We start from the raw sequence: 27,519 nt of genomic DNA, 5'->3' as shown, positions 1-27,519 counted from the left end.
TTTGAACACGAGAGGCCTTGCTAGAGTCCTCTTTAGAGTAAATCTAATGTAATCTCTGTAAGGAATGCGCAGAGGATCTGTCAGGTTTGATATGTCTTCTGTTGCCTGTTTTGGATCAAGGAAGACAATACAGTGGTTGTCATGGGGGATGGAGATACTGGCAACCCACAGGAGCAGCTGAGAAAGCTGTCTGTCTGTCTGTCTGTCTGTCTGTCTGTCTGACTAGCTGGCTGGCTGGCTGGCTGGCTGATTGGGTTGCCAGTGTCACATAGGGAGACAATGCAGACTGATGCAGGGAAGCGTTTAACTGTCTTTCAGAAAGCCTGCTGAAGTTGATGGTAGCACACTGCCCTTTGATGCACTGGTTATTAGGGTACCTGGTAGCCCACTGCCCTTTGATGCACTGGTTATTAGGGTACCTGGTAGCCCACTGCCCTTTGATACACTGGTTATTAGGGTACCTGGTAGCCCACTGCCCTTTGATGCACTGGTTATTAGGGTACCTGGTAGTCCACTGCCCTTTGATGCACTGGTTATTAGGGTACCTGGTAGTCCACTGCCCTTTGATGCACTGGTTATTAGGGTACCTGGTAGTCCACTGCCCTTTGATGCACTGGTTATTAGGGTACCTGGTAGCCCACTGCCCTTTGATGCACTGGTTATTAGGGTACCTGGTAGCCCACTGCCCTTTGATGCACTGGTTATTAGGGTACCTGGTAGCCCACTGCCCTTTGTGTCCATTTCTTTTGTACAGACAGTTGCTGTGATCTTTACCAATGAAAACAGGGTGGATCAAATGTCTTCCTCCCAGTTCCAAATAAGTTCCTCAGACATTTTCTACAGATTGGCAAGAAATATATATATATATATATATATATATATATATATATATATATATATATATATATATATATATATATATATATATATATATATATTTCACAACTGTGTGTGTGTGGGTGCATTGTGTATGCATGTAAATGTACTGTATATATACATACTGACTATCTGTATTGAGATTCTGCAGTCAGAGCATCTTGGCACCAGACAGGCTTGTGTCTGGGACATGCAGCAGCTCTGTTGTTCTGACTTCTTCCTGTCAGGGAGGTCAGACAGAACGAGGGAATGGGGCAGGATGTGGCTGTGCTTCACCTGAAAACAGCTTTCATCTTCTCTCTCGCTCAATCTTTTTCTCACTCTCTTCTCCCTTCTCTTCCTGTGCTGCTGTCTGCTTTGCATCAACCCACACAGCTTGAACTCGTGAAGAAAACCTCTTCCTGCCTCCTTTATTTAAAAAAAGTGTGAGTAGATCTTAAGTTTAGAGATTTAATTTCAGCTCTGTTGGCTGCAATTTATTTACTCTTCTGTCCTTCCACAAAGCTTCTGTCTTGTTCATGAAGCAGTGTGAGAGGGAGGCAGTGTGAGAGGGAGGCAGTGTGAGAGAGAGGCAGTGTGAGAGGGAGGCAGTGTGAGAGAGAGGCAGTGTGAGAGAGAGGCAGTGTGAGAGAGAGGCAGTGTGAGAGAGAGGCAGTGTGAGAGGGAGGCAGTGTGAGAGGGAGGCAGTGTGAGAGAGAGGCAGTGTGAGAGAGAGGCAGTGTGAGAGAGAGGCAGTGTGAGAGAGAGGCAGTGTGAGAGACAGGCAGTGTGAGAGAGAGGCAGTGTGAGAGGCAGTGTGAGAGAGAGGCAGTGTGAGAGAGAGGCAGTGTGAGAGAGAGGCAGTGTGAGAGGGAGGCAGCAGAACTCCTGCTGCTCTGTATGCTTCTTCATAGTGTCTCACTCCAGCGTCTGTCTTCAGGGAGAGTTCTCAGATTTAAACGTTGTTGGGCAGTAAGATTCAATTCCCATATTAGACTCTGACCAAGCAGTTCAAGTTTGATTTAAATGTGCGTCTCCCCTTCGGTAAAACAAGTAAAGGCACAGAGAAATTACTAACATTACTCACTTTTATGGATGAAGAGCCCAGGCTGGCAAATAGTGGCTGTAAGTTTTGGCTGTGTTTCAAGTGGGGAGCAATGCTAGCAATTAGAGGTATATATATGCCTGGGGGAGAGACTTGACAAATGAGGGCCTATTTGGGCTGGGTGGAAGAAAATAAATATGTTCACCCCAGTTACACACAGGGGGTGATACTGGTGAAACAGTAGCCCACTTTGATAGCAGAGGGGGTGCCCCATTCAGGTCACCCTGGAAAAGTTAACTACATTTGAAAACCTTGGAAAAGCTATTTGGCATTAAATGCATAAAACAGTCAAAGATCTTACTTGACTAAATAGCAAAACAGGGAGAGCTCCCTCAGGCTAGGGCTGGTTTTGTCCCAAAAAGGACGAGGTGTGTATATTAACATGGAGCCTGTGTGTTGACGTTTGAGAGGGGTAAAATGTATGTTTTTTAATGGGTTTCAAATGCAGGACCAACTTCATTCTCCCATCCTTTTGTCAGTTGGTCTTTTCATCTTTCCTCAACACAGACATCAAACAGTAGATCTAGGTCATTGGCCTCGTTATCATAGTGGCCAGTGGTGTTTTAAATTATTATGATTAGTTTGATCACACAGGTGAACGAGCAAAGTAATCCTATCCTTGATTAGTTGTTTACAATTAATCCACACAAGATGATTTTAAATGATCTCGTCAATGCTCGTGATTAGTGTCTATTTACATTTAGTCACTTTAGCAGACGCTCTTATCCAGAGCGACTTACAGTAGGTACAGGGACATTCCCCCCGAGGCAAGTAGGGTAAAGTGCCTTGCCCTAGGACACAACGTCATTTGGTACGGCCGGGAATCGATCTGGCAACCATCAGATTACTAGTCCGATTCCCTAACTGCTCAGCCATCTGACACCCGTCTATCTTTGACAGAACACTTCAAACAGCATCACACAATGCAACCCCATACCTTCTCGGCCTAATCACTCTTTGCTTCCAAGATGACCCAGGTGGGAGTGAGATCACGTGCTCGTTCAGCATGAGAATGTGTCTGTTGCCAACTGTGTGCTGCCAGTTGGATTAGAGGTCTGTCTTGTTACCGACCGTCATCTCTGTGTGTCACATCCAGCTCTGTGCAGGAAAATGACGCCCAGGGCCATTGTGCAGTGAGCCAGCAATCAGCTCAGAGCTCTCGTTTAGGGCGTCTGAGGGGATATTTGTCCCCCTTTGTTTGCCACAATGGTTGTACCACAAACACCTCCAATGACTGAGAAGCTTGGGGGGTCGTGGGCGGTGGGGGTCGGCATCTAAATCAACCAGAAGCGTTCGCCTGTTTGGTTTTATGAGGTGTGAGTCCTCTCTGCTCGCTGTGGGACCTTCTGACACTGAGGTCAGAGCAAACGCTTGCAGGATGATGACATGGCTGTGTGACCCAGCATCATGACATCACTACGACAGTGGCACACAGCACTGGAGTCATCCCGGGGTCTCATCAAGACCTACCATGACAGAATCTACCAAGGCCCACTGTCAACTGGACCCATAGCCTTTAGCTATGTATTTTGTTTGTGACCCACCAAAAGTTAAGATATGTCCAATATTTCATTTACGTGTATTCATTTAGCAGACGCTCTTATCCAAAGCGACTTACAATAAGTACAGGGATATTCTGCCCGAGGAAAGTAAGGTGAAGTGCATTGCCCAAGGACACTACGTCATTTGGCACTGCCGGGAATCGAACCAATAACCTTCCGATTAATAGCCCGACTCCCTAACCGTATTACCATGTTTTAATCAAGCCTTGGCAGCAGGTCATTAGTGCAATGTACACTGTATCTCAGACATGACCTCTAGACAAGCCAAATCAAACAAACACAGGCAGACAACTCTCATGGAAGATGGATGGAACTGAGATTACCCAGAAGCCTGTCTGAGATGAACCTGTTCATTACCCAGATCCCAAACTCCATAAACAATGGTTTCTATCTTAGTGTCAACACAACAGGCAGACAACTGGCAATCATCCTTTGGAGGGATTGAACTTTTAGCAGTTTCACAACTGTAATTTATAACCCTCATTGCGAGGCAAATTTGAACTAACACTCTTTATTCTTTCAAAATATGGCTGCCCATGAAATCTATGCAATTAAGTGTTTTGTAGGTCTAAATTTTTCCTTGTTCCAACAACTTCATCATGAAATTCCAGTTCAGTCAGCAGTATAGGAGTAAAAAAAAAAGAAAAAAGGATTTGTGTACACATACACAAGGAGGTACGGAGCCCTCATCACGCTGCCAGATCCAGACATGAGCAGAATGTGAGTCAGGAACGTCTTTGAAATCGGAGTCTACTCATCCTCATAACACAGGGTTGGCGTGCACAAGGATGGCACGCCCTCCCCATAAGGACAGGCAGACCGCCAGCCAGCCCGCTGGTGCGCTGCCCAGCGTCGATGACACGACACCTCACTCAGCGCTGCCCCTCCAAAAAGAACACGGCAGAGCAAAACAACACGTGGGGCTGTGTTGAGAGAACATGGAGGGAAGTTATCGTAGCAGGTCGGTTCTTAATAACTCCAGCTAGCTAAGACCCCTCACTGCACCTCAGGAATAACACCAGACCCCCCCCCCCTCCAAGCATGTCACAGGGTCTCTGGAGAAAAACACAAAAAAAACAACAAGGACCATGTATGAACCCCTGGCCCACAAAGAAGAGAGGACATTCTTTGATACAGTAAACAGTGCTCTTTCACAAACTCATTGACTTAAGGGAGTCTTAATGGCTTAGCAGTGTACATTCCCCGTGGTCATTCTGTCTACCCCCTACTCTTCACACGCACATAAAAAAACACACTCACTCACACACTTGCCCCTCTCTTGCTCTGCAAAAGTGAACCATATTGGTGGAGAAAAAGAACGGACTGCTTCAGACTGCTCTCTCATGAGTGTCATTTGATGTCACACTCGTTCTGGTCCGTAACAGCGACAAACTGTTCCAATAGGCAACACAACACTCTTCTTCTCTCACAAAGAGCAGAAGAAATCGTACAGAATGTTACGCTCCTCGTCCCACGACGAGGGCATTCTAACGAGTTAACATTCCTCAGGGTAAATTTGATTTTTCTGCAAGATATCTAAATCTATTACAATTCCAACAGAACTTAGTTACATGGGTGTCTCGGACGTGAATCCAAACGTGTACACCCAACGTGAATTCTGGAAACAGAGAGTTGTGTTTTAGACCAACAGAGGACTGGGTCTGTGGGTTCCAGTCCCGGTGGAGGTGTTCACGGCCACCAGGTCACGGTTGAAGTTCTCATATTTATGTGAGCTGAACTGCAGGCTGGCAGGCTAATTCTCTGGTATGTGTTTTCATTAGGTCCCAGGGGCTGAGTTGAGCCTCCTTGCTAATGTGGCCTGTGTGACCTCCGACCTCTCTCTTTACTAGACCTGGCAGAGATGGGGGTCAAGGCTCTGGAACGCGCCCAGACCGAAGGTAACAATTTGAAGAGGCATAACAAGGTTATGTAACCTTGTCGCCGGACCCCTAATGTCTTTGCCAGGCCTACGGAATGTCTACTCCCAACAGGCTTCTTTTTCGACAGTTTCTGTTTGTGTAAACATAAATTAGGCACTACTGTTAGACAAATCGCTTGCTTGTCCATATGATGCATGCCAGGCTTGTGCACCGCAGGCAAAGTACAAAGTCCTGTTACACAGATTGTCTTATGACCACCAGAAATAGATGCCTGCTTTTTCTGTCAGGGTATTTGTTATTTCATTTGTCTACATTCTTGATCCATTCTTGTTCCTTCCTGCTGAACGGTTTCAGTTCCCCACCTCACCCAGACAATACTCACAGAGAACCACGGTTGGCTAGCCACGTCCAAAAACAAAACCTCACCCTTGCTCAAGAGATGAATGCTTCCTACAATTATAATCAGACTGATTGATAGCGGCAGTGCTTCGTTTACTGCATTGTGTTACATCCGGGTGTCGACTGGGTGCAGGTAGGTATGTCATCAAGGTGTCTCACATTGCCCACATGACGTTTCCACTCTCTTCTGCGTGTGAACTGAGGTCAGGACCCTTCTGTCCGGCCCCGATCCCCAGACCCTGGCTGTCAGACATGCCTCTCAGCTGTGCAAGGGAGCTGCTGACACAAAGAACGAGCAGTTCTGCTTCCCTGGGACCATCCAGGGCCTTGCCCCCCCTCCCCCTCCTCCAGCAGACACAGCCACCATTTCAGCAGGTCACTGGTGCCTAAGTGACACATTTCCCAGGGAGCCCAAGCCTGTGCACTGGCCAACTCTGAAGGCCGTAAACACCAATTACTTAATGAGCACGCCTGGATTCCTGCCAAGTATACGGCTCCCCCAGTTTGCCATCTTTATTTGTGCCCCTGTGGCTGTCCTGGCTGGCTCCTGCTTTCTTATTTTAGATCATTCACATCATTATCTTATTAAAAATAACAAAGGCTAAGAGGGAAGTCCGATCATCACGGACCATTTTTGTCCTCGCTTGTTGTTGTCGTCCTTAGTACGGCAGGTCTGTGACGTCACCGTTTCAGTCCGCGATGTCTCAGGACGTGTTTCTAACATGTTACTTGTCACGTGTCCGATGTCACAGATAAAAGTACTGCTGCCCTCCATGTGTGGGATAGACATCCTCTGATGGGGACTGTCCAAAGCAGTCGGAACAGCCACCAGCGTGAATAGATCTGGACAACCCATTAGGATAACCCAATGGTTATTTTTGCCATCAGTGGTTTTGTGTGTGTAGAGGAAGAGAGTGAGAGGCTGTAAGAGAGAGAGAGGGGGGGGGGGGGTGCAGGGGAGTCCTTGGCGAAGTACAGTGGGTCAAACATACAAGTTTGTGACAGTAGCTCTTGGGAGGAGAGGGAAGTATCAAGAACACTGTACGTTAACTTCAGCACTTATTTAAACCCTCCTCTTTTAGCTACACTTAATTATGATTGGCTCTCATCCCCAGCGTCTCAATTACCATTGGCTTTCAGACACAGCGTCAGAGGGCTGGCCTCTAGAGTAGTTTATTGTCAGGAATGTCTGTAAGCGCACAAACATTCACCTCATGTCTTTGAGCAGTCGCCTGTTCTTTTCCGAGAGCTTCTACCCTCTGTGATATAATTGTTGGGATATAGCGAGAGCTTAGAGTTCTGAGGAAGCTTAGAGTTCTGTGGACTTCCTAAGATCTGTGCCAGTTTAGGGTTCCTCTGTACTATTATCATGCAATTGACTTGGATATCTTAAATAAGATCGACTTGAAAGTCTATACCTAGAAATAAATCATTTTCAAGCGGATTGCGTTGCCAAATTGAAACATGATGAACAAGAACGGCATGGTGACAAAAATCCACACCAGAATAAGGACCGAATCTTTCACAAGCAATTATGAGCTTCTTGGCAAAGAATTGGGCAGGTAAGGATACACTTTCCAAAGAAACCGAGAACCTTGCCATTGCAGTCTGTTCATATACGCTTGCTGCATGTCATGCATGTAATGGAAATTTAGACAAAATCTGCCTTAATAAGTGAAATTACTGAACGTGCAAAGGGTATTAATTGAACATTATCGGATGAGCGGGGCTGGCACTGCCATCGGAATCCTCTGGGGAAACTCGAGATCGCGTTGGTCTTTATACAGTGTGAATAATTTGGCAGGTTTGTTTATTTGTTTGAATATTTGAGTGATTTATTTCCCAAAAGTCTGAGTCCTACGTAACTTCCCAGGTCTTTGTAAATTTATTGAATTAAGATCCAAATGTTGCGTACAGACTTAGTTGTTCCGCACCTGTGCGTCCTTACCGGTTTGGGATTTAACAGTGCCTGCAGACACGAGTTGATATATGAAGACGTTTTTGGTTCTTTATTGGTGAAACGCTGCTGGTCTTGGCTCAAAAGACTTGCGATAAATTCACACTGGCTGTTGGCGTTTTTCTTTTTTTGTGCTCTAATGGACGTGCAGTTTCTCCCTGTGGAATCCATCACTGCCTCAAGCAGTGTATCTTTATCTGATTGTTCCTCTGTGGCACAGTATTCATTGCCCAGTACAGTAAGAGATAAGAGATTTGTCTTCCAGAAAGTGACACAGCATCTCCTGAGACAGACTTAACTTGTTCGATGCATTTGCTACAACTATAGTTAAGACTTGCACGACTGTTTTGAAATGTGCTCTCTCCTCCTTCCTTTCACCTACATTCATGAAATCACAGAAATCTCTGGCCAGAAGATAAGTTAACATAACAAAGGCTTGTTATTTTAAATCTGTGGTCCAAGAGCCAGAATCTGTCTACAGAGCAAAATCACATCAGGGGTGTTTGTTTGCTGGGAAAATAACCTGCTGTACCAAATCCAATCAGCCTCTTTTGTCCTGGGGGGTGAGGGTGATAGGCAATAGCAATGTTCCAATTAACATGTCTAACCCCTCCCTTCAGGTCCTAGTGGGTTTCCCACATCACAATGCAGTTGAACTCGGGCACGACTACATTCCAGGGCTGTCGAATCTTCAGCACAATTCACACAGTTGTTCTATTGAAAAGCCAGCTTTGCTTATGTTTCCGTTTCCACAGATGTAAACTACATGCCATTGGCCACTGGCATACTGTATTGTTGAAAAACCTGGGGGTCGGGAGCTGTGTGTGTGGACAGTTCCTCTAACCCCCCACCTTGCATTACCTTGCCCATCCTTAGATTAGACCTCATAAATCCTATTAGAAGCAGGAATGTGAGTTGAGCTTGATGCCAATAGTCAAGATAGTAAAGATTAGAAAGTCAGTATGCGCACACACACACACACACACACACACACACACACACTCCCTGGTCCCTCCTTCTGTTCCCCCATTTCCTCAATAACAAGTATGAATACGGAACCTGACCCCCCCCCCCCCCCTCCTCCTCCTCCTCCATCACACACAAAGGCACCCCGAACAAGCCATACAATGATCAAGAAGTTTGATATGTTAGATCACTCTTCATTGGAACTATTTCAGAGATTAAGATTTGGCATGATTGGGCTGTGTCAGAAAGAGATGCGGGCGCGGGGGGGGGGGGGGGGGGGTGAGGGTGAGGGTGAGAAGCAGCTGATGGAAGTCAGCTGTCTTTGATGTTCAGACATGACTCACTGCTTTGAGAATGACAAACTACAGACCCCACAGGAAAGCCAATAGCTGAATTAAATCATCACCATCATTTTCTGTCAGGGCCTGTGTAGGTGACTGGTTCACTTCATTCTGAAAAATTCCAGTTCTGCTTTCTTCTGGGTTTGTAGTTTGGAGGACATGCAATACTGCAAATGCTCACACTTCAAAGGAGGTGTTAATGAGATCTGCATAGATGTTTTGTCATATGGGACTTGCACAAGATGTCCTCCATCTTTTTTACAGTCTGACAGGGTTTGGTTTAAACTGTTCTCCCCGATCCAGTTTGCTCTTGTGAGAAGCTGCAAACATCATCTCTTCATATCTGCTATGCTGGTTTTCAAACAAGACTGTGGAAAGGTAGCAGGTCAGGAGCACGTTTAGTGAGCTCTGAACTCCTGTCAGTGTTGACAGACCACCTGTTACTTGTCACCACTGCCTGGAGCTGTTCCTTCCTTCATCCTCCACATTACCTAGGGGCACTGAACTTGCTGCTCTGAACACAACAAATGGCTTCTGAAAGAAAGCATTGACTTTGACCGGCCTTGCTTTTTCACTTCTCATAATGTGCTGGAACAATCCTTAGTGGGACTGGGACCCTGTGAATGTAAACCCAAGGAAAGACCAGTCTTGCCGGGGGTTCTGTCTGTGCCAGCTTCCCGATCCCGGAGCAGAAGCTTTGGTCCAAAGAGCAGGAGAGTAAAGCTGTGTGGGAAAGTGTGTGGCCCCAAGCTGATGTGTCCTGTGTGCTAGCTGTTTCATTCAGCCTCTGCCCTGTACAGACCCTGCTTTTAACAGTGGAGCCATGGGGAAGCTATTGTGTGTCTACCTGCGCTGCCTGCCCGAATACTTGACTTCCGCCGGCCCTGACTAGCTGTTGGGGTTTGTCTTCTAAAGCAGTGTCAGGGCATTGTGTTCAATAGTGTGCCAGTGATTGTTGTCACTTGGAAAGGAGGGTGACATTGGTAAACAGGGTTACCCTGTGGTTTCGTTTCTCAGGGGCGACGAGGGCTCCATCCTGGCTGTTAGTCTCCATGACCTGACCCCCTGCTCAGCCTCTCTGGGCCTGGTGAGGTGGGTGGTCCTGGCCCAGGGTCCTGCCCTGTTTGCTGGTCAGCCTGTGCAGGCCTTTGTGTGGCTGTCTAGGGAGAGACAAGGTCCTGCCAAAGGTCTGGGTGGAGGCGTTGTAGAATGCCATTTGTCCATGCTGCTGTCAACTGTAAGAATGGAAAGTGGACAAGGCTCCTTTATCCCCCTGGGAGGGCCGCCCGGTGTTTGTAGAGGGTCGGACACAGAGGGACGATTCTGCACATCGGATTTCCTGCCCACACCCGTGGCTGACCCTCCACACCTCTCCTGAATCCATCAAGTACAGCAGCAAATGGAAACCTGCTGGAATTCTCACATGGTCCTCTGGAACGCTAGTTGTGCCACAATTTGTCTTCCCTAATTTGAAGGCATGTTGTCTGTATGGAAAGGAAACCGTCCCAACTGATGTATTCAGACCTCAGACTGTAGGTCTTGTTGACCTTTAGAGTCCCATCAGTCTTATCACCCCCACCACCACCACACACACACACACACACACACACACACACACACACACACACACACACTCCCCTGGCCATTCAGGCCAGCCTTATCTACTGCCTGTTGGGCCCTCCTCAGTGCAGGAGGGAGAGGGAAATATCTTTCTCAACTGTCGTGTGACATGGGGAGAGTTTGTTTATCTGGTGAAGCATGACAACAGTAGACCCAGCTGTTTCCCTCATTCAAATGATGCCACCCACATCTTTACTATGTCTTCGAAGCATTTAACACACCTACAAAGTTCCTCTGTGGTCTCCTAGTAGTCTCTTCTGCCCACCCCATATGCTGTGATTTGTCGAGCTTTGCTTTTAATGATCCCCTTGTGCTCCATGGTTTACTGTGCCCCTTAGCGTGGTTGCATTTTTGCTTTGAATTATGGTAACTAATTGATATCGTAAACGGTGCTAAATGTAGTTCAACGTGTTAACACTCTCTCCCCCCACCCTCTGTTCCTTTCCCAGGGGAAAGTTTGCCGTGGTGAAGAAGTGCATTGAGAAGGCGACGGGGAAGGAGCACGCCGCCAAGTTCCTGAGGAAGCGGCGGAAGGGCGGAGACTGCCGCATGGACATCATCAACGAGATCGCTGTCCTGGAGTCGGCCAAAGCCAACCGCTACGTGGTGGCTCTGCACGAGGTGTACGAGACCAGCTCGGAGATCATCCTCGTCCTCGAGTGGTAAGTCTCTGGCCACCCCCTCTGCTCCTCCTCCTTCCCCCCCCCTTCACGTCAGGGATTGGGGGGAGAGGGTCTATGGGGGTAATGGTTATCTCGAGGACCTTGGGAACTTTGCTGGTGTGTTTATGCTCCGCCACAATGCAGAGCTGCCGGGAAAGTGGGATGAAATGATAAGACTCTTAATGAGGGAGGAGGGGAGGTTGTGAAATCTTTCCATCTCTGCAGGTCTTTTTCTACATACTTTCAGCTTTTTAAACTGGTGCAAAGGCCTGGCTCAGAACTGCTTTACTCTGTATACGATTGTCCCTGTTAAAGACCTTTAGGGGTTAAGAAGGGGTTATTGGTAAAAAAAAAACGAAAACATTTCGTGTTCTTGCGTAGACAGGATGCTGACTGACGAATGTCAGCTTCCAGTTCTCTAGAATACCAATATCTTCCTGGTTGATGTACTCACTTTAGGCCTCTAGGATGTACACTTTCTGCTGTGTACGCAGCTGTGTCAGCCCAGACTTTCTCACCTCAACAGCAGTTGCGGATGTGTACACACACACACACACTTACTGTAATATATGTCTGCATGAACTTGACAACCTTATATGGAAGTTCTCTCTGGGTGTTTTGTTGACGGGCTCATTTACATTTACATTTACATTTATTCATTTAGCAGACGCTTTTATCCAAAGCGACTTCCAAGAGAGAGCTTTACAAAAGAGCATAGGTCACTGAACATAACAACGAGATAGTCCCAAACATTGCAAGCAGCCAAAACATGAAGCATACATTGTGAAAAAGCTAAACAAGTGCCAAAAGGGAAGACCCATAAGAGCATGTAGTTATACAAGTTAAAAATAAAACAACATGAACCACAAAAGTGCAGGACTGTACCTGTAAAAGAACAATCAACAGTAAAATATTACACAGCAAGTACAAGACTTAACTTCGTTATATCTAACCTACAATAGCAACAAGTCACTCAATAAGAGTCGTAGTGATCCTGGAGGAGACTAACAAATCCAGCCATGCATTCTTAAGTGCCGTTGTACTCCCGGAACAAGTGCGTCTTGAGCCTTTTCTTGAAGGTGGGGAGACAGTCAGTGTCCCTGATGGAGCTGGGGAGCTGGTTCCACCATTGGGGCGCCAGGCAGGAGAAGAGCTTGTGTTGGGACCGGGCAGTCTTGAGCGGTGGGACCACCAGGCGGTTGTCTGAAGAAGACCGTAGGTGACGGGTGGGGGTGTAAGGTTGCAGGAGAGACTTGATGTAGATGGGTGCAGTCCCGTTCACTGCTCGGAAGGTCAGTACCAGGGTCTTGAATCTGATACGGGCGTTGATGGGTAGCCAGTGGAGGGAGATGAGGAGCGGGGTAACATGGGAGCGTCTGGGTAGATTGTAGACCAGGCGGGCCGCTGCATTCTGAATCCTCTGAAGAGGGCGGGTTGCACATGCTGGGAGACCAGCGAGCAGCGAGTTGCAGTAGTCCAACTTGGAGAGGACCAGTGCTTGGACTAGCAGCTGGGTGGAGTGCTCAGACAGGTATCTCCTGATCTTTCGGATGTTGTAGAGGGTGAATCTACAAGACCGGGAGACTGCGGCGATGTGGGCCGTGAAGGAGAGCTCGTCATCCATTGTAACCCCAAGGTTCCTGGCAGAGGATGAGGAGGTCACCGTCGCAGATCCCAGGGTGATTGACAGGTCGTGGGAGATGGAGGGTTTAGCCGGGATGATGAGAAGTTCTGTTTTGGCGAGGTTCAGCTGGAGGTGGTGCTTGGTCATCCAGGCGGAGATGTCTGCGAGGCAGGCCTCAATCCTAGCAGAGATCCCCGGATCGGTCGGGGGGAACGACAGGTACAGCTGGGTGTCGTCAGCGTAGCAGTGGTAGGAGAAGCCATGGGAGGTGATGATTGGTCCAAGTGAGGTGGTGTACAGAGAGAAGAGGAGGGGTCCAAGGACGGAGCCCTGTGGGACACCGGTGGAGAGCTGGCGGGGGTCTGACAGTTTGCCTCCCCAGGAGACCTGGTAGGATCTTCCCGAGAGGTAGGATGAGATCCACTGGAGTGCAGTGCCAGTGATGCCCATCTCTCCAAGTCTGTAGAGCAGGATCTGGTGGTTAACCGTGTCAAACGCTGCAGAAAGGTCCAGCAGAATGATGACGGATGACCTCGAAGCCGCTCTGGCAGACTGGAGGGCAGTGGTGACTGAAAGGAGGGCAGTCTCTGTGGAGTGGCCGGTCTTGAAGCCCGATTGGTTGGGGTCAAGCAGGTTGTTCTGAGAGAGAAAGTTAGAGAGTTGGTTAGATACAGCACGTTCAATTGTTTTAGAAAAGAAGGGTAGCAGTGATACCGGTCTGTAGTTCTGGAGGACGGCAGGGTTAAGGGAGGGTTTTTTGAGTAGAGGAACAACTCTGGCCTGTTTGAAGGCAGAGGGGAAGGTGCCAGAGGTAAGAGAGGAGTTTAGGACATGGAGCAGAAAAGTTATGATAGAGGGGGAGATAGTTTGAAAGAGAGGGGAGGGAACAGGATCAAGGGGGCAGGAGGTGGGGCGATGAGAGAGAATGAGGTCAGAGAGCTCTGACTCGGACAGGGGAGAGAAAGAGTTTAGACATTTAGTTGGGTCAGTCGTGAAAGGTGAGGGGGTAGGAAAGGTGGGTTTAGGGAACCGACTGCTAATGTCGGAGACTTTTTCCTCAAAGAAGGAGGAGAAGTCGTCTGCTGTCAGAGTGGAGGGGGGGGGTGGGGGAGGTGGGTTAAGAAGGGTGGAGAAGGTAGAGAAAAGTTTGTGGGGGTTAGAAGCAGAGTTAATTTTGTTAAGAAAGTAGAGGGTTTTAGCACCAGTTATGTTAGAAGAGAAGGATTTAAGGAGGGAGTGATACTTATCAAGGTCCAGACCGTCTTTGGACTTGCGCCATCTCCTCTCAGCTGCTCGAAGGGTGGACCGCTTTTCACGAATAACATCCGTAAGCCACGGGCAGGAGGGAGAAGATCGAGCAGGCCTGGTTGACAGGGGACAGAGAGAGTCAAGTGATGCAGTTAAAGTGGTTAACAAGGTGTCGGTGGCAGTGTTAGTGGGGTAGGACGAGAACTCGTCAATGGGAGGGATGGAGGATGTTACAACAGAGGAGAAATGGGAGGGGGATAGGGAGCGGAGGTTGCGCCGGAAAGTTACGAGGGGAGGGGAGGTAGGAGGAGTTGGAGGGAGAGAGACAGAGAATTTGATAAAGTAGTGATCAGATATGTGCAGAGGGGTTACAGAGGTTAAGTCAGTGACATCACTTGTGACATCACTTCAACGGATGTGAAGAGAACATTGAACGACAAGTTCAACATTTGTCAATGATACTCCAATACACCGATGCATTAGTCAACTATTACAATTAATACAACTACTACATGCTGAGCCTGGATAGACAGGGTGACAGAGTCATATCAAGGTAATCATATGCCCTTCATGACCCCTCGTATGAGGAGTGCTCTCATTAGGACCTGGAGGAAGTCTTTAGCTTCCTAATCACCCCTCTGCCCCCGCAGACAGACAACACGAGGCAATTACTCCAAGACCATGTCCTCCTTTGACCCTGGTCATAAACCAGCTCCACAACCCCCCCCCCCCCCTTTCCGTTCCTTTCCCAGCCATGGAATGCGACTACAGAACAAAGGGGTCTGTGACAAGGAGGGGGGTTCTGGATTTGACCTCTGATTGAAGTGTGAAAGAGGATGCAGAACCAGCAGTTGAACCCGGCCTGCCTGCAGAGAAAGCGCAGCAGGAGGTCAGCGTGTCAGACACCGTTCCCCAGCTTCACTCTGGCCGTCAGACCGCTCTGGTCAGGGCCATGGGCCACACTGAGGCTGATGATGAAATGTAAACGCAGTTCATGATGTAGTTGAGCTTCAAATGTAGCTTGAAGAGCTCTTTTAAGGCGATGACCTTATGCATGAAAATAAGTCTCAAAGCGGCTAAGTTCAAAATCCTTCTACCTGGTTGAAAGGGTGCCGTGGGAGCTGTCAAAGAGCTGGATATGCCAGCGCATCGACCTCAGCGTGGGCGGATTACTCGCTACGCAGCTAACCAGTTTTCCATTTCCTGCCTGTTCACATGCAAGCAGCAAGCCTGTCTCACACACGTACACGTACGACTGCTCGCCGCCAAAACCACATCCTTTATCATGTTTGTGAAACGGCAGAGAAACGTTGAATTCTCATCATCTCTGAAAGTTCCCATTTAGACTGTTGAAGCGCAAGACCATGTCATCACCCACACATAAAGACCCGTCTACAAGACCAGCCACTTTATTGAGAAATGAACCATCATCATCTCAACCCATTTTGAATGACCTGGAGATCAAATTAATTGGAGGTCACCTTTTTTTGGTGGTTGTGTGCCTCAGTATTCGTGCAGCCAGTGAATATGAGTTGTCTGATTGGACTAAATCGACGTGTTAAAAACCCCACGTATTTTCATCTTAGAACTGCACTGAACCAATGACCCTGGGCTAAACTCTGCAGAAACCTCAGATAAGAGGCTCTCAGGCCCGCTTCCGAATCGCAGCCAAACCAGTGGACGGTCCAGCCAAACAAAACCACAGAGCAACCTCGGAGCTTGTGGAAGTGGATTAGTGGAACTCTCACTAGTTTTGATCTTTCGATGCTGACGGAATCATTCCTGAGGTTAACTCTGTTAAAACGCCGCTGGGGTCCCAGTTGGTTTTCTCAGCTCTTTCTAATTGAACAGAACGAGCTGTGTTACCTTTCCTTTAGTTTGCGTTCATCCTCTGGGCGTTGTTCTTGATTTCTTGACAGGGGAGTTCTGACATATTTTGTAACCTATTAAAACCCCCACGTCCGATCCATTTCGATTTTTCTTTTGGTCCTTGTAAGTTTTTTTTTTTTTTTTTTTTGTCCTGTATACCTGGTTTATGGTTAGTACATTTATTGTAGGGCTTGTTATCACAGCACAGTAAAATGTAAGAGGGAAGTTAGTTTTCAAACTTGAGGTTGCCAGGAGACCGGGCCTTACTGTAAGGGCTAGGGGTTGATCAGTAATTGGCTTCGAGTTGACGTCAGTAGACGTCCAGTTTGGGAGTCTGCCAACAAGAACTGCCCACAGTCTCATTGCTGTTCTTAGAGAGCTAAACTAATGCTACAGGCTACACAAATAAACACACACTGCTAAAGTCCACTTATTTAGAAGAGTTGGCCCATCTGTCTTTAGCTCCTCCAAGCAGCTTGCAGCCTTCTCTTTGCTTTTTTTTTTTTTTTTTTTTTGTCTGCAGTGAAACGGAAACATTCCATTTCACTCAGTCCGTCTGCTTATATAGTATGCACTAATCCACCACGACAGAGGAGAGAGGAAAGCAAATAAACACAAGAGGGAAGTACTGTATCTCATCTTACCTAAGCTCTGTCCAAATGGTTTTACTGCGTTTACACCAGATGGCTTTTATTAAATGTAAAAGCTTTGAATCGCTTCCCCTTTCATTTGAGTTCAATAAAGGATTATGAAGACATCTTCTATATTTCACCCCCCCCCCCTCCCTTTAATTGCTCAAACAGGAAACATTGTGGATGGGAAGATGGACTTATTGATACATTTGAGTTCATAGGGTCAATTAAAAGGGCCAATAGACACGTTGTATATATTCAATCCGTTTTCAACATGCATAAGACTCTTGACAACCTGTCCTTCGAGCCACACTCGTGCACCTCTGTGGACATGATTTGCGGCGGGATCGTTTATGGGGTGCAGGGAGGTTCATCTACAAGTATTTGCCGCCCCAGGCGTAGAAGATGATATGGGCTGGTGACGGACATCCAGAAAAACACGGTTCCTATTTTCACAGCTGAGGACAGTAAAGAGTGCGAGGCTGGGGGGGGACGGGACGGGACGGGACTGGTTGAGTGTGGGTGTGTGTGTGTGTGGGGGGGGGGGGAGAGGTTGGGTAGTTATGCAACAGACATGCCTAGGGCCTGGTCACAGATCTCTTGGAAAGATAAAAAGCATGTGCGTACAGACTAAATCCCCCGCACACATGGCTTTGGTTTGGGGGCAAGCGACTGTCCGCTTTGGGCCTTTCATCTGACCGAGAGGCACCTGACACAAATCCCCCATGTTCCTGCATGTAAGCATTCTTCCACAAGCATGACAGGACTGACGAGCCAGGGATCCGATCATTTCTCCTCTATGAAACAACAAGCCACCTTTTTTAATTTCGTCATTGGCTTTTCCACTTCTGTGTGTTCCAAAAATCCCCATACACTAATCCCCTTTTCTCCTTAAGTATTCAGTAGTCAATGCCCAGGTTTAAAATGCCATCTACACTTGCAAAGCATCAGAGCTTGGGTTTTTCTTTTGTTGCTGTTCTATTCCTATCGGGATAGTAGCTCCTCGGACAGTATTATCCTGTTTAATGGATAGGTTGGAGATACTGCCCTGTGACTTCCCCCTGTTTCTAGTTAGCTGGTCTGGAATGTTTCTTATCTGGACCTGGAACTGGCCAGTATGGGCCCTCATAACTGCAGCTGTAAAACCCAGATCAGGGGCCAGTGGGAGAGGTGGTGCACCTAATACAGATTTATGAGCAGGACAAGAGGCGTGCTGTGTGTGGATGTGGATGGACTCTGTTCCCAAGCACAGAGGACAGTAATAAGGAGAGGCTCCTTACGCAACTGGAAAAGGAGCAGGAACGAATCTGTGTAGTGTGATACAGTGGGGTTACTAGGGTCAGAGTGTAGCTTGTTTTTGGTTGCTTCCTTACCGCACATATCATATTTAATGCGACAGGACGTACTGCACAGTTTATTGTGCTTCATCATGACCGATCAAACCATTTGGAATTGGGAGTGTCAGGCTCAAATCTCTCTCTCTCTCTCTCTCTCCTCAGTGCTGCGGGCGGGGAGATCTTCAACCAGTGTGTTGCCGACAACGACGAGGCCTTCACAGAGAATGACGTCATCAGACTAGCGAGGCAGATCTTGGACGGTGTGGCTTTCCTGCACTGCAACAACGTGGTGCACCTGGACCTGAAGGTCAGTAGACCATGCCTGTAGGACTTCTAGGATGAGTCGACTTTCTGCAGTACATGTCTCCTCTTACACAAGCAGACCCCCTCCAGTGGAGTGTAGCAGACCAATAACTGTCCACTCTAATAGATGTGACATTTCTGGCCAATAAAGAAGGCCTTGTTAGGAACTGTTGGCTTTTACGAGTCCTGAATCAACTAAAGTATTTTACCTTGGTGGGAGCCCTGAACTCTTAACAAAAGAATCTTGTCAGTGTCTGGTTTCCAGAGTGTTCCGCGATTTAAACAGAACAAAAGCGGCACACCACAGTCTTATAGGTCTGCCTGTCGACGTAGAGACATCTAAGCCCTCAGCCTTTATCAGTGAAGATGAGGAGGAAAACGCAATTTTGGAGTATGTCAGCTCTCTGCAAGCATCTGTGTAAAATGATGTTTAATGTTCCAAAGGGATGTTCCTCATCTAGATAGTTTAGAGGGGAGGAAGAGGACCGTCTAGGTGACTTCCTCCCTTTCCTCACTGTCCTTCTGTAGTAAATATCCCAGGATGTAATGACTTAGCCATGCACCGCCAGCCAGCAGATCAATCCTCCCTGTGAGAGGCGTCAGGCAGGAAGCCGCCACAACCCTGGGTTAAGCCTCTAGAAGCATCTGACCTATTACAGGGACCCCATCTAATTGTTCATCAGAGGCGTCCCACCTTTAATCGGACTGATCTAATAGGCTGAGGGCACGGGTCGAGCTCAGGAGAAAGACCAGCGATGGGATTGATGTCACCGAAGCTAATCCTCGCTGTTAGTCTGGAGCTGAATGAGTTTATCTTGGGTATAAGGCTCAAGTCTTATCCCAATGGATAGTCAACACTGACCACGTAACCAGATACTGTTGATACTGTATGAGTTGTAGGATTCAGTCTTATCTCTCCATGTTCTCCTTCAGCCCCAGAATATCCTGCTGACCAGCGCCAGGCCTCTGGGGGATATCCGCATCGTGGACTTTGGCCTTTCCAGACGCATGGACAGTGTGACAGAGGTCAGGGAGATTCTGGGCACCCCGGAGTATGTTGGTGAGTTTACCCTTAAGACCCTGGAGGGCAGGCATGACCCTGGGATGACCCCTCGTCTGACATCACCACTCTGGGGTTCATCTAGACTAATGAAAGGTTTTGTTTGTCCTTTACAGCTCCAGAGATCCTGAGCTATGAACCCATCAGCACAGCAACAGACATGTGGTGAGTTTGAGCTAAGAGGACAAGGTCCACCACCTTACTGAGCCTGCAGTGGTTCTTGTCGTTACGACCATGTGCATGTGTTACCGACTTCCACATGAGTTTATTTGAAAAACGACAAAACCAAACTGCCATTTCATTCTCAGAATTAGCTTAACAACAAATATATGGTTGAAGTCTGTCGTCTTAACTTTTGCGTCTTGTCTCCCCTCCCTCCTCTCCTCTTGTCTCTCCTCTGCCCATCTCTCCTCTCAGGAGTATCGGGGTCTTGACGTATGTCATGCTGACGGGGGAGTCTCCCTTTCTGGGAGACACCAAGCAGGAGACCTTCCTGAATGTCTCCCAGGTCAACGTGGACTACTCCCAGGACACCTTCGAGGGGGTCTCCCCGCTGGCCATCGAATTCATCAAGTCCCTCCTCATTAAGAACCCCAGGTGAGGACTGGTTTTATCTTTCTCACTGACGTTCTCTGTAGCAACGTAAATACATATAGACCCGAGCTTTGGACCATGGTTTAAAAAACAAAAAAAGGAATAAAATGTCCCAGAGCTGTTGGATTTGTGATGATTTGTGTTTGGACCTCAGTAAAACTTAAGTCTCGGGTTACAGGCTCGATTCTCTGGGCTTATTTTTTACGTCAGGAATGTGACAGAGGAAGTGAATTACACCCAGACTTGCTGCACATCCTCTTTCCTGTATTTGCCCCATGTGTGTGGCAACAATCCTTTATAGACTAAGAAAACAGAGAGTCTTGTAAAATAAGGTTTATTTACACATCACATTTGTTATAATTGACGTTCTTTGGCAAAAGGAGAAGGAATACATCTGTCATTTTGGCTGTTTACGTCATTCCTGTCACTTTGTGACAAAGTGCTTCTGCACAGGAAGCCTTGCAGTAGCCTCTCTCTGCTTTGGCTTCATGATCTCCATCTTTGATTGCTGCAGATTATCAGTGGCGTAAAAAAAGTGGAAAAATTCCTGTGTGAGTAATCCCTTAGGGCGGAAATCTTTGGAAGAGCAATCCCCTTTCGTGGTTTCTCTAAATGAATGCTGGAAAGAGAGCGTCTTAGGGGGGAACGGGGAGGGGAATGAGGAGGAACGGAGTGATGAAGTCTCCCCTTGTACTGTTCCACATGTTCCTCTCCAGACTGCTGGTCTTACGAACCTCCATTCATCAATTGCGTGTTTCTGTCCACAGGAAGAGAGCCACTGCAATGGACTGCCTCAGTCACCCCTGGCTAAACGGCACCTCCCACAGCCACCCCCACCACCTCACCAGCCCCGTGTCCTCATTGGATGAGCCTGAAATGAGCCAATCAGAGTCTGAGCCAGAGAGCCCCGCCCCCTGCCCAGACCTGGACACCAGAGGCTCGTCGTACCTGACGTGCCCGGGCCAGGGGGAGCTGAAGGCAGGCAGGGACACCTTCTCCTTCACTGAGACCCACTTCCCCTCACGGCCAGAGATCCAGCAGGAACTCATATGCTGAGCTGTGGAGCGCTCCTGCCTCGTCCATTGACTGAATAGATGGACAGTGAGAGCCTGTGTGGTCCGATACCGGGCCCTGCTATAAGCTCTGTCTGTGTGACTGTATGCATGCATGCTGCTGCTGCTGTGGTAGGTGTGTGATGTCTGTTGACCATCTTTAAACTCATGCCTGAGTGTGCGTGTGTGTGTGTACCCTATGCTGGTAGCCGCTTGTCTGAAGTGACACGAGTGCACTCTCTGCATGTGCAGCCCAGCCGCTGACCTGTGTGGCTGGACAGAGGGACGAATGACTTCCTGCTTCCTGACATGGTGGGGGTAGGCATCACCAGGTTGCCATGGGCGTCAGCCCCTTGATGTTTGAACCAGGGCTCTGATCTTTCCTCGCGATATGACTTCAGTCCTTGTGAACTGGTGGCAGAGCCAGTTTGATTCCTTCCCAGGATGACCTCGTCTGTGCCTTCCTGGATGCCTGTTATTTACAGGATGAAGGATGCAGAGGGGACGATGACGGACCCTGCTTAGAAAGCAAAATACCACTAGGTCAGGGGAGTGACCTCACGGAACCCAATCACAAGTGTCAAATGTGTGTTTTATTTATGTGTGTTTTTGTGTGACCACTTTTGGCTCCCAAATATACAAAGTCACCAGGATGCCCACAATGTCGTAGTTTAAAAGACAATCTCGAGCACTTTCTGTTAAATTTATGTTGTTGATCTTCACATATGGTAAGAAACCAAAGTCTTGATAAGATGTACAGCACAGTTGAGTTAAGTGACTTGGACACAAATGTACATAGTTTCAGTCCACTCCATGTTGCATCACTCCTCCACCATGTGCCTCACAGTAGCCTCTACTGTGTTTTTGTTTATGGTTTTCCTGTACTTTTGTAAGAATATTTTGCTATTGTTGCACAAATTGTCCTTCTGTATACTGTCATTCATTTGCCATTCGAAATATTGCCATGGATATCCTTCTGCTTAACATAGTGATGCGTTCATAAGAGAGGAGTCTGGTGATTTCACAAGCGGTTCAGTTTGATGTTTGACTTGATTGGTGGCTTAAATGATTTTCTGACCAGGAGAGGTCCAGCTTAGTAAGGCCCGACAGCTTTTTGTAAAACGCCACGTATGTGAGAAACAAGAACATTTTTATTGAGAAATTCTTGTTTTAAAAAGTACTGAAATGTACGTTGTGTTAAAGATTAATCTCTAAAATATTTTTTCTATTCTTTTAAGAAGCGTTAAACAAAGATTGTACTGTATATTTCTTTTTTTACATGGTCTTTGTAATTATTTGTCTTCCATTCCTGTTTTCTACTAATGAACTTCAGGTAGGTTTGCACTTGTGTCCATTTGGACTACATTAAAATTAATAAATATTGTTGGCATGCCTAGAAAAATGTATTGAATGAGAGAATAAATATACATTTTGTATCAAACTCATTGACTTACATTTGACTTTTGATTGCAGTAGATTAATTTTGTATATACACATTCAGAGTAGTGTTGTCTCTTTTCTAAGAAGTTTGTTATGAGGAACCACGGATGCTCAAAATAACAGAAAAAAACAATCTGACCAGCTGGTATCCAGAAATGTCCAGACGGTCTTTATAGAAAATGTCAGTGTCCCATGAAGACCTACTTTACTCCTCGGTAAACACACAACTCTCTCTCTCCTACACACACACACTCTCTCTTACACACACACACACACACACACACACACACATCCCTTCTCTTATTTACTTCAGTAATAAGATTGAACAATAGCCTGGCCATGTTTGGAATTCTTGCTTTAATGTGCTCTTCCTCTGGCTGGACTGGGCCCTGTCCAGCTCCTTCCAGGGAGGGGGCAGAGAGGGTGCACCCTGCAGGGCCGTGCTGCTCCAGAGCCCCCCCTGTCCAGCTCCTTCCAGGGAGGGGGCAGAGAGGGTGCACCCTGCAGGGCCGTGCTGCTCCAGAGCCCCCGCCATGCAGCTCCTCTCCAGCAGGGACATGCTGCTGTTTTGGAACAAAGGAACATTAAACATTTTTTCTAAAGATTTTGTGTCTACATTCCCTTCCTTTCCCCCCCCCTTTCCTCCTCATCCTCGTGTCATTTGTCCTCTGAAAAGGGAGGTTGTGTTGGGTCACACGGTGGTGAACTGTCAGGGCGGTTGGCGACTCGCACCATTTTCTTCTAGGCCAACACCACATGCAGGCCCAGGCAGTCGCACAAACATATACGTACACACACAAGCACAGGAATGCCATGAACGTTAAGTCTTAACTCGAGACTTAAGCGTGAACTCTGGGTGATTTAATGAGCATTTCCTTGAAACAATTCTTCTGGATAACTTTACGTAACTTTTGATGTTAAAGGTATTCATTACACAAGGATTTAGGAAAGATCCCAGGGCTTTGCATTATCTCTTGTATCTAAAGGGGATACAAAACAGCTGGCCACTAACACGTGTGGAAGATGTCAACACCACCAGGACCGTAAATGATGGCTGCTGAAATCAGCCAGCAAGTGTTTCATCCCAAAGTAATCAGGTATCCTAAACCTGAGACATGGCTGTCAGCACCTGGAGTCTACCCACCGTGACCCCTGCAGTTTTCGGGAGACCCAGAACAGAGAATCATAACCTCATGTTGGGGCAAGGGAGTCTCCGGTTCTCCCAGTGTTCCTACTGGTTATCTCTATGTTGCGTAATGGAAGGTAGATTGTGTTTGTCAACTGCCTGGAAGGCTTGAAGGTGGTTATCTGATTTGAATAGGGCAAACACTAGGGAAATGATGGTGTGTACTGTGTCAAGTCTATAATCATGAATAATACATGGCCTTGTATTCTCGGAACTGTGCAAATGAAGGACAGATACAAGAGCACATGACATCATCAGGGCTGTTTTATCTTTAGCAGTGTCTGTGTGAAAGACACACCTCTTTCGCACACTCAACCTGGTATCACCTGTATTTGACTGGAATACAATGTTCCTCACATGACTGCACACCTCTCCCTCCATCCTCGTCTTCCTGCCTTACTTTCCTCTGTTTGTCCTTCTCACATCCGCGTTGTTCCCTTGCTCTGTCTCTTTCAATCGCACTATCTCTAGATCTCCCTTGTCTGTCAGTGTTCATAGAAGCTGCTCCCACACACCTTACATAATGGGGACATTCCTTCAGGCTTATGTTCCTGGTTATGGCCTCATTATTCTGCTGCCACGGTCATGTCAGAGCAGTCAAGAGAAGGATCAAGAAAGCAGTTCGTCTTTTGAGAGCCGGGAGGCTTCGCTGCTTCCACACAACCCACCTTCTCCCCCTCTCAGGACCATCTCCACTTTTGAGAACTTGTTACATCATTTCCAAATGTATGTTTGTTTTTTTTCATCAGCGGAATGTGAAATGTGAAAAGCTCAGAACTTTACTTGGAGTGATTCTTGGAGTGTTTCTGGTATGGGCCTCCTTGGAGGATTTGCCAAATTAGTTAACTAGTGTCACATTCCAGCTTTGACCTCTAGCAACAAGTTACAAGGTGCATACTGCATCACGTAAAACCTCCGGATGCAGAAAGTTAATGCCCCCCAACAAAAATGCTCTTATCTACAAAGGCAGTTTATTGTGATGAATGCTTGGGAGGAAACCTGTCCAGGGATAGTCCAGTGGAGTGGAGGTCATCACGGGGAGTCCTCACAGATCCTCAGATTTAACCCGAGCCCCATCCCATTCTTGTTTCATTTACATTTAGTCATTTAGCAGACGCTCTTATCCAGAGCGACTTGCAGTAAGTACAGGGACATTCCCCCGGAGGCAAGTAGGGTGAAGTGCCTTGCCCAAGGATACAACGTCATTTTGCACAGCCGGGAATCGAACTGGCAACCTTTGGATTACTAGCCCGATTCCCTAACCGTTCAGCCACTTGACTCTCCTTTCAAATAGCTAACATGGTTCCTCAAAGACTGAAAAATGCCATCATGTGCCCCCCAATAGGTGCAGATCAAGAAGAAATATTTCAATCATTGCTTTCACGTGTCCCGGTCACGCTTTGAAGAGCGAACTAAAAACGTTTTCAAAGAGGGCAAAGCAGCCCTAACCACTGGTAATGTGTTTCTCATTTCTTAGCTGAGACTTGAATGCCTTTGGTTAGACACAGCTGGGTGTTTTTTTTGTCCCTGGAAACAGCTTGAGAACAACAAAAAAGCTTTTAAACAATAAGTGGCGGTTAGGTCAGAGGGTGCTGGCTGTGGCACCCATATCCTGCCATGACACGGGGCACGGCTGACCAGGACTGATGCTGACCTCAGGGAGATGCAAAACTTTTGAACAGGCTCCAACCAAAACAACAGGCACTGCTAACTCAATCTTTACAGCGTTTGCTTTTCTGTGTGGGTAAGCTCACAAACAGAAACAAAAATACTGCAGGTTCAGGTTTCGACTACAGGTCCCACGCACATGTGCTCACTCACCAGCAGACACACTTCTGGAAGAATCTCTGTGTTTCAGGATGGGGAGGAACTGCAGATCCTGGTGGTTTGGAGTTCTCTGACTTCAACTTCCAACTTTCCAACCAATCACAACACAAACAGTGCCTTGCCTCTACCCTAACTCTGGGGTTGTGGAACGGACAACCTCCACCCCCCCACAACCCACAAGCACACACACACACACACACACACACACATAGACACAAACACACAACCCCAAACACTGGCCTGCGGGGCTCAGAGAGAGGGGGCACCGCAAACTCTTGGCTCCCTGGAGGTTTTTCCCTCCTCTCTTTCTTCAGTTTCAGTCTCTGCTGGCTTTCTAAATTAGTGGTTCTCAACCCTGGTCCTCAAGTACCCCCTGTCCTGCACGTTTTAGATATTTCCCTGTTCCAACACACCTGATTCAAATGAATGGTCGTTAACAGGCTTCTGCATAACTACATAACGACCCATTCATTTGAATCAGGTGTGTTGGAACAGGGAAACATCTAAAACATGCAGGACAGGGGGTCCCGAGGACCAGGGTTGGGAACCACTGTCCTATGGAGACATGGCCTGTGTCTCTTTGGGAAGACAGCTAGTATCCGATGTACCTGCAGTATGGGGACCGACGATACAATTATCAAAGCTAAAAATAAACTGTTTTTATGTTGTTGTTGCCATAACAGTTTCATCAGAGATTAGATACTGGTCGGGTGACATTACACTCATTCTGTTGGTGTGGGAAGCAGATCGATGACAGCGATGTACTCTTTGATACTATGATGGACCAGCTTTACTGGTTCTGTCTAGCGAGAGTCTTTCTTTAAAACCTTGTGGTTTCTCTTGAGGCCAAAGGAACTCTGGGTGCTTCCACAAATCAGGAATTCTTTCAAGGTTGCCATGAGTCCAGGACACTTTAATTGGCTGAAATGGGCAGCCATTCCTTCTTTTATGTGTCTGCCACTCGTGATACTTCGTTCCTCCTCCTCCACCTCCTTCTTTTTGTTATGTAACCGTCTCCCACGGAGGTGTGTGTGTGTGTGTGTTTGGGAAAGCCTGTGTGTAATGTCGTCATTAGTGTCAGATTTTCATATTGTGTGAAGTTTCCTGATGTAATCGGCCAAATCAGTGAGCAAAAAAAAAAAAAAAAAAAAAAGAAATCTGAAAACAATGGCGAGGCCAGACAGGTCTTGAAACACTGTTTCACTAACAATGTTATCTGAAGACCTGGCAGTAATAACACGCCTGTGAGGAAAAGGCCCAGCCCACAGAGTAAAGAGAAGCTTTCCATGACCCCCACTCACCTGGATGCCCCACACACCTAATGGACTCGTCAATCAAGGAACCCTCTTGCACTCTCGATAATCATTCAATCTGTCTGACAGTTTCGAGAATATTACTCTTACTCTCAGGCATGACATGTCTTTGTGTACAACAGGCTGCTCACAATGCTGGGAGGAATGAGGACTAGAACTTTCAAAGGAATGTAATGAGGAAGTCCTGTAACTGAACTTCAACTTTATTTTCTTCTCCAAACTCTGAAGTTTGCATTCTCAAGCCACATGAGCAAAATATTTCTTAAATCATTTAAGTCAACAGTGTATTAATTTGCAGTGTCAAATCCACGCTGATTGGCTAAAGACAGAATAAAATGGCATTGTCCTTGAAAAAAAAAAAAAGTCACATCAACCTGAATGTCAGTCATACTTTGAGCAGGAAGTAACATAGCTACATCATGTTCCCACTGTCGTTAATCATTCTGTGTTTTCTGATCCAGAGAGAGAGCTATGCTCTCGAATGACTTTTTTCAGGACGCTAACAATAGGATGGAGTCAGAATTCCTTCCAATAATGCTGATTCTGATTCTGATTAATGACCTTTCGAGCTGGTCACAGGGAATGTCACATTCAATGTCCACTGCCAAGTTTCCTGACCTAAAGGAAAAAGGATCAGTGACATTCCGAGGCTCAGAATGCAGAAGGAAAAAAGTGACCTGTTGAGGA

At 47.1% G+C, this 27,519-nt stretch overlaps 1 protein-coding gene across 1 annotated transcript; it reads left to right on the top strand.

Moving 5' to 3' along the window:
• The first annotated feature begins 7,012 nt into the window (after positions 1-7,012).
• Positions 7,013-22,507, top strand: stk17al (serine/threonine kinase 17a like). The gene is made up of 7 exons (XM_084678559.1): positions 7,013-7,363; positions 11,135-11,347; positions 18,220-18,364; positions 19,294-19,420; positions 19,537-19,585; positions 19,838-20,017; positions 20,782-22,507. Exons 1-7 carry the CDS (start codon positions 7,266-7,268, stop codon positions 21,068-21,070), a joined length of 1,101 nt encoding a protein of 366 aa, XP_084534685.1. The 5' UTR covers positions 7,013-7,265; the 3' UTR covers positions 21,071-22,507.
• The last annotated feature ends 5,012 nt before the right edge of the window (positions 22,508-27,519 follow it).

This window comes from Hypomesus nipponensis, chromosome 17 (assembly GCF_054491055.1).
Source record: "Hypomesus nipponensis isolate SF chromosome 17, ASM5449105v1, whole genome shotgun sequence".
NCBI classification, from domain to species: domain Eukaryota; kingdom Metazoa; phylum Chordata; class Actinopteri; order Osmeriformes; family Osmeridae; genus Hypomesus; species Hypomesus nipponensis.
Note: the sequence above shows the minus strand (reverse complement) of the source record. Positions and strands in the feature narration are given on the sequence as shown.

Excerpts from the sequence above, each read along its gene's own strand:
- stk17al (XM_084678559.1), top strand. The coding sequence starts at position 7,266 with ATGATGAACAAGAACGGCATGGTGACAAAAATCCACACCAGAATAAGG. Across the intron at positions 18,365-19,293 it reads TGGTGCACCTGGACCTGAAG|CCCCAGAATATCCTGCTGAC; the intron begins GTCAGTAGACCA and ends GTTCTCCTTCAG. Across the intron at positions 19,586-19,837 it reads AGCACAGCAACAGACATGTG|GAGTATCGGGGTCTTGACGT; the intron begins GTGAGTTTGAGC and ends CTCTCCTCTCAG.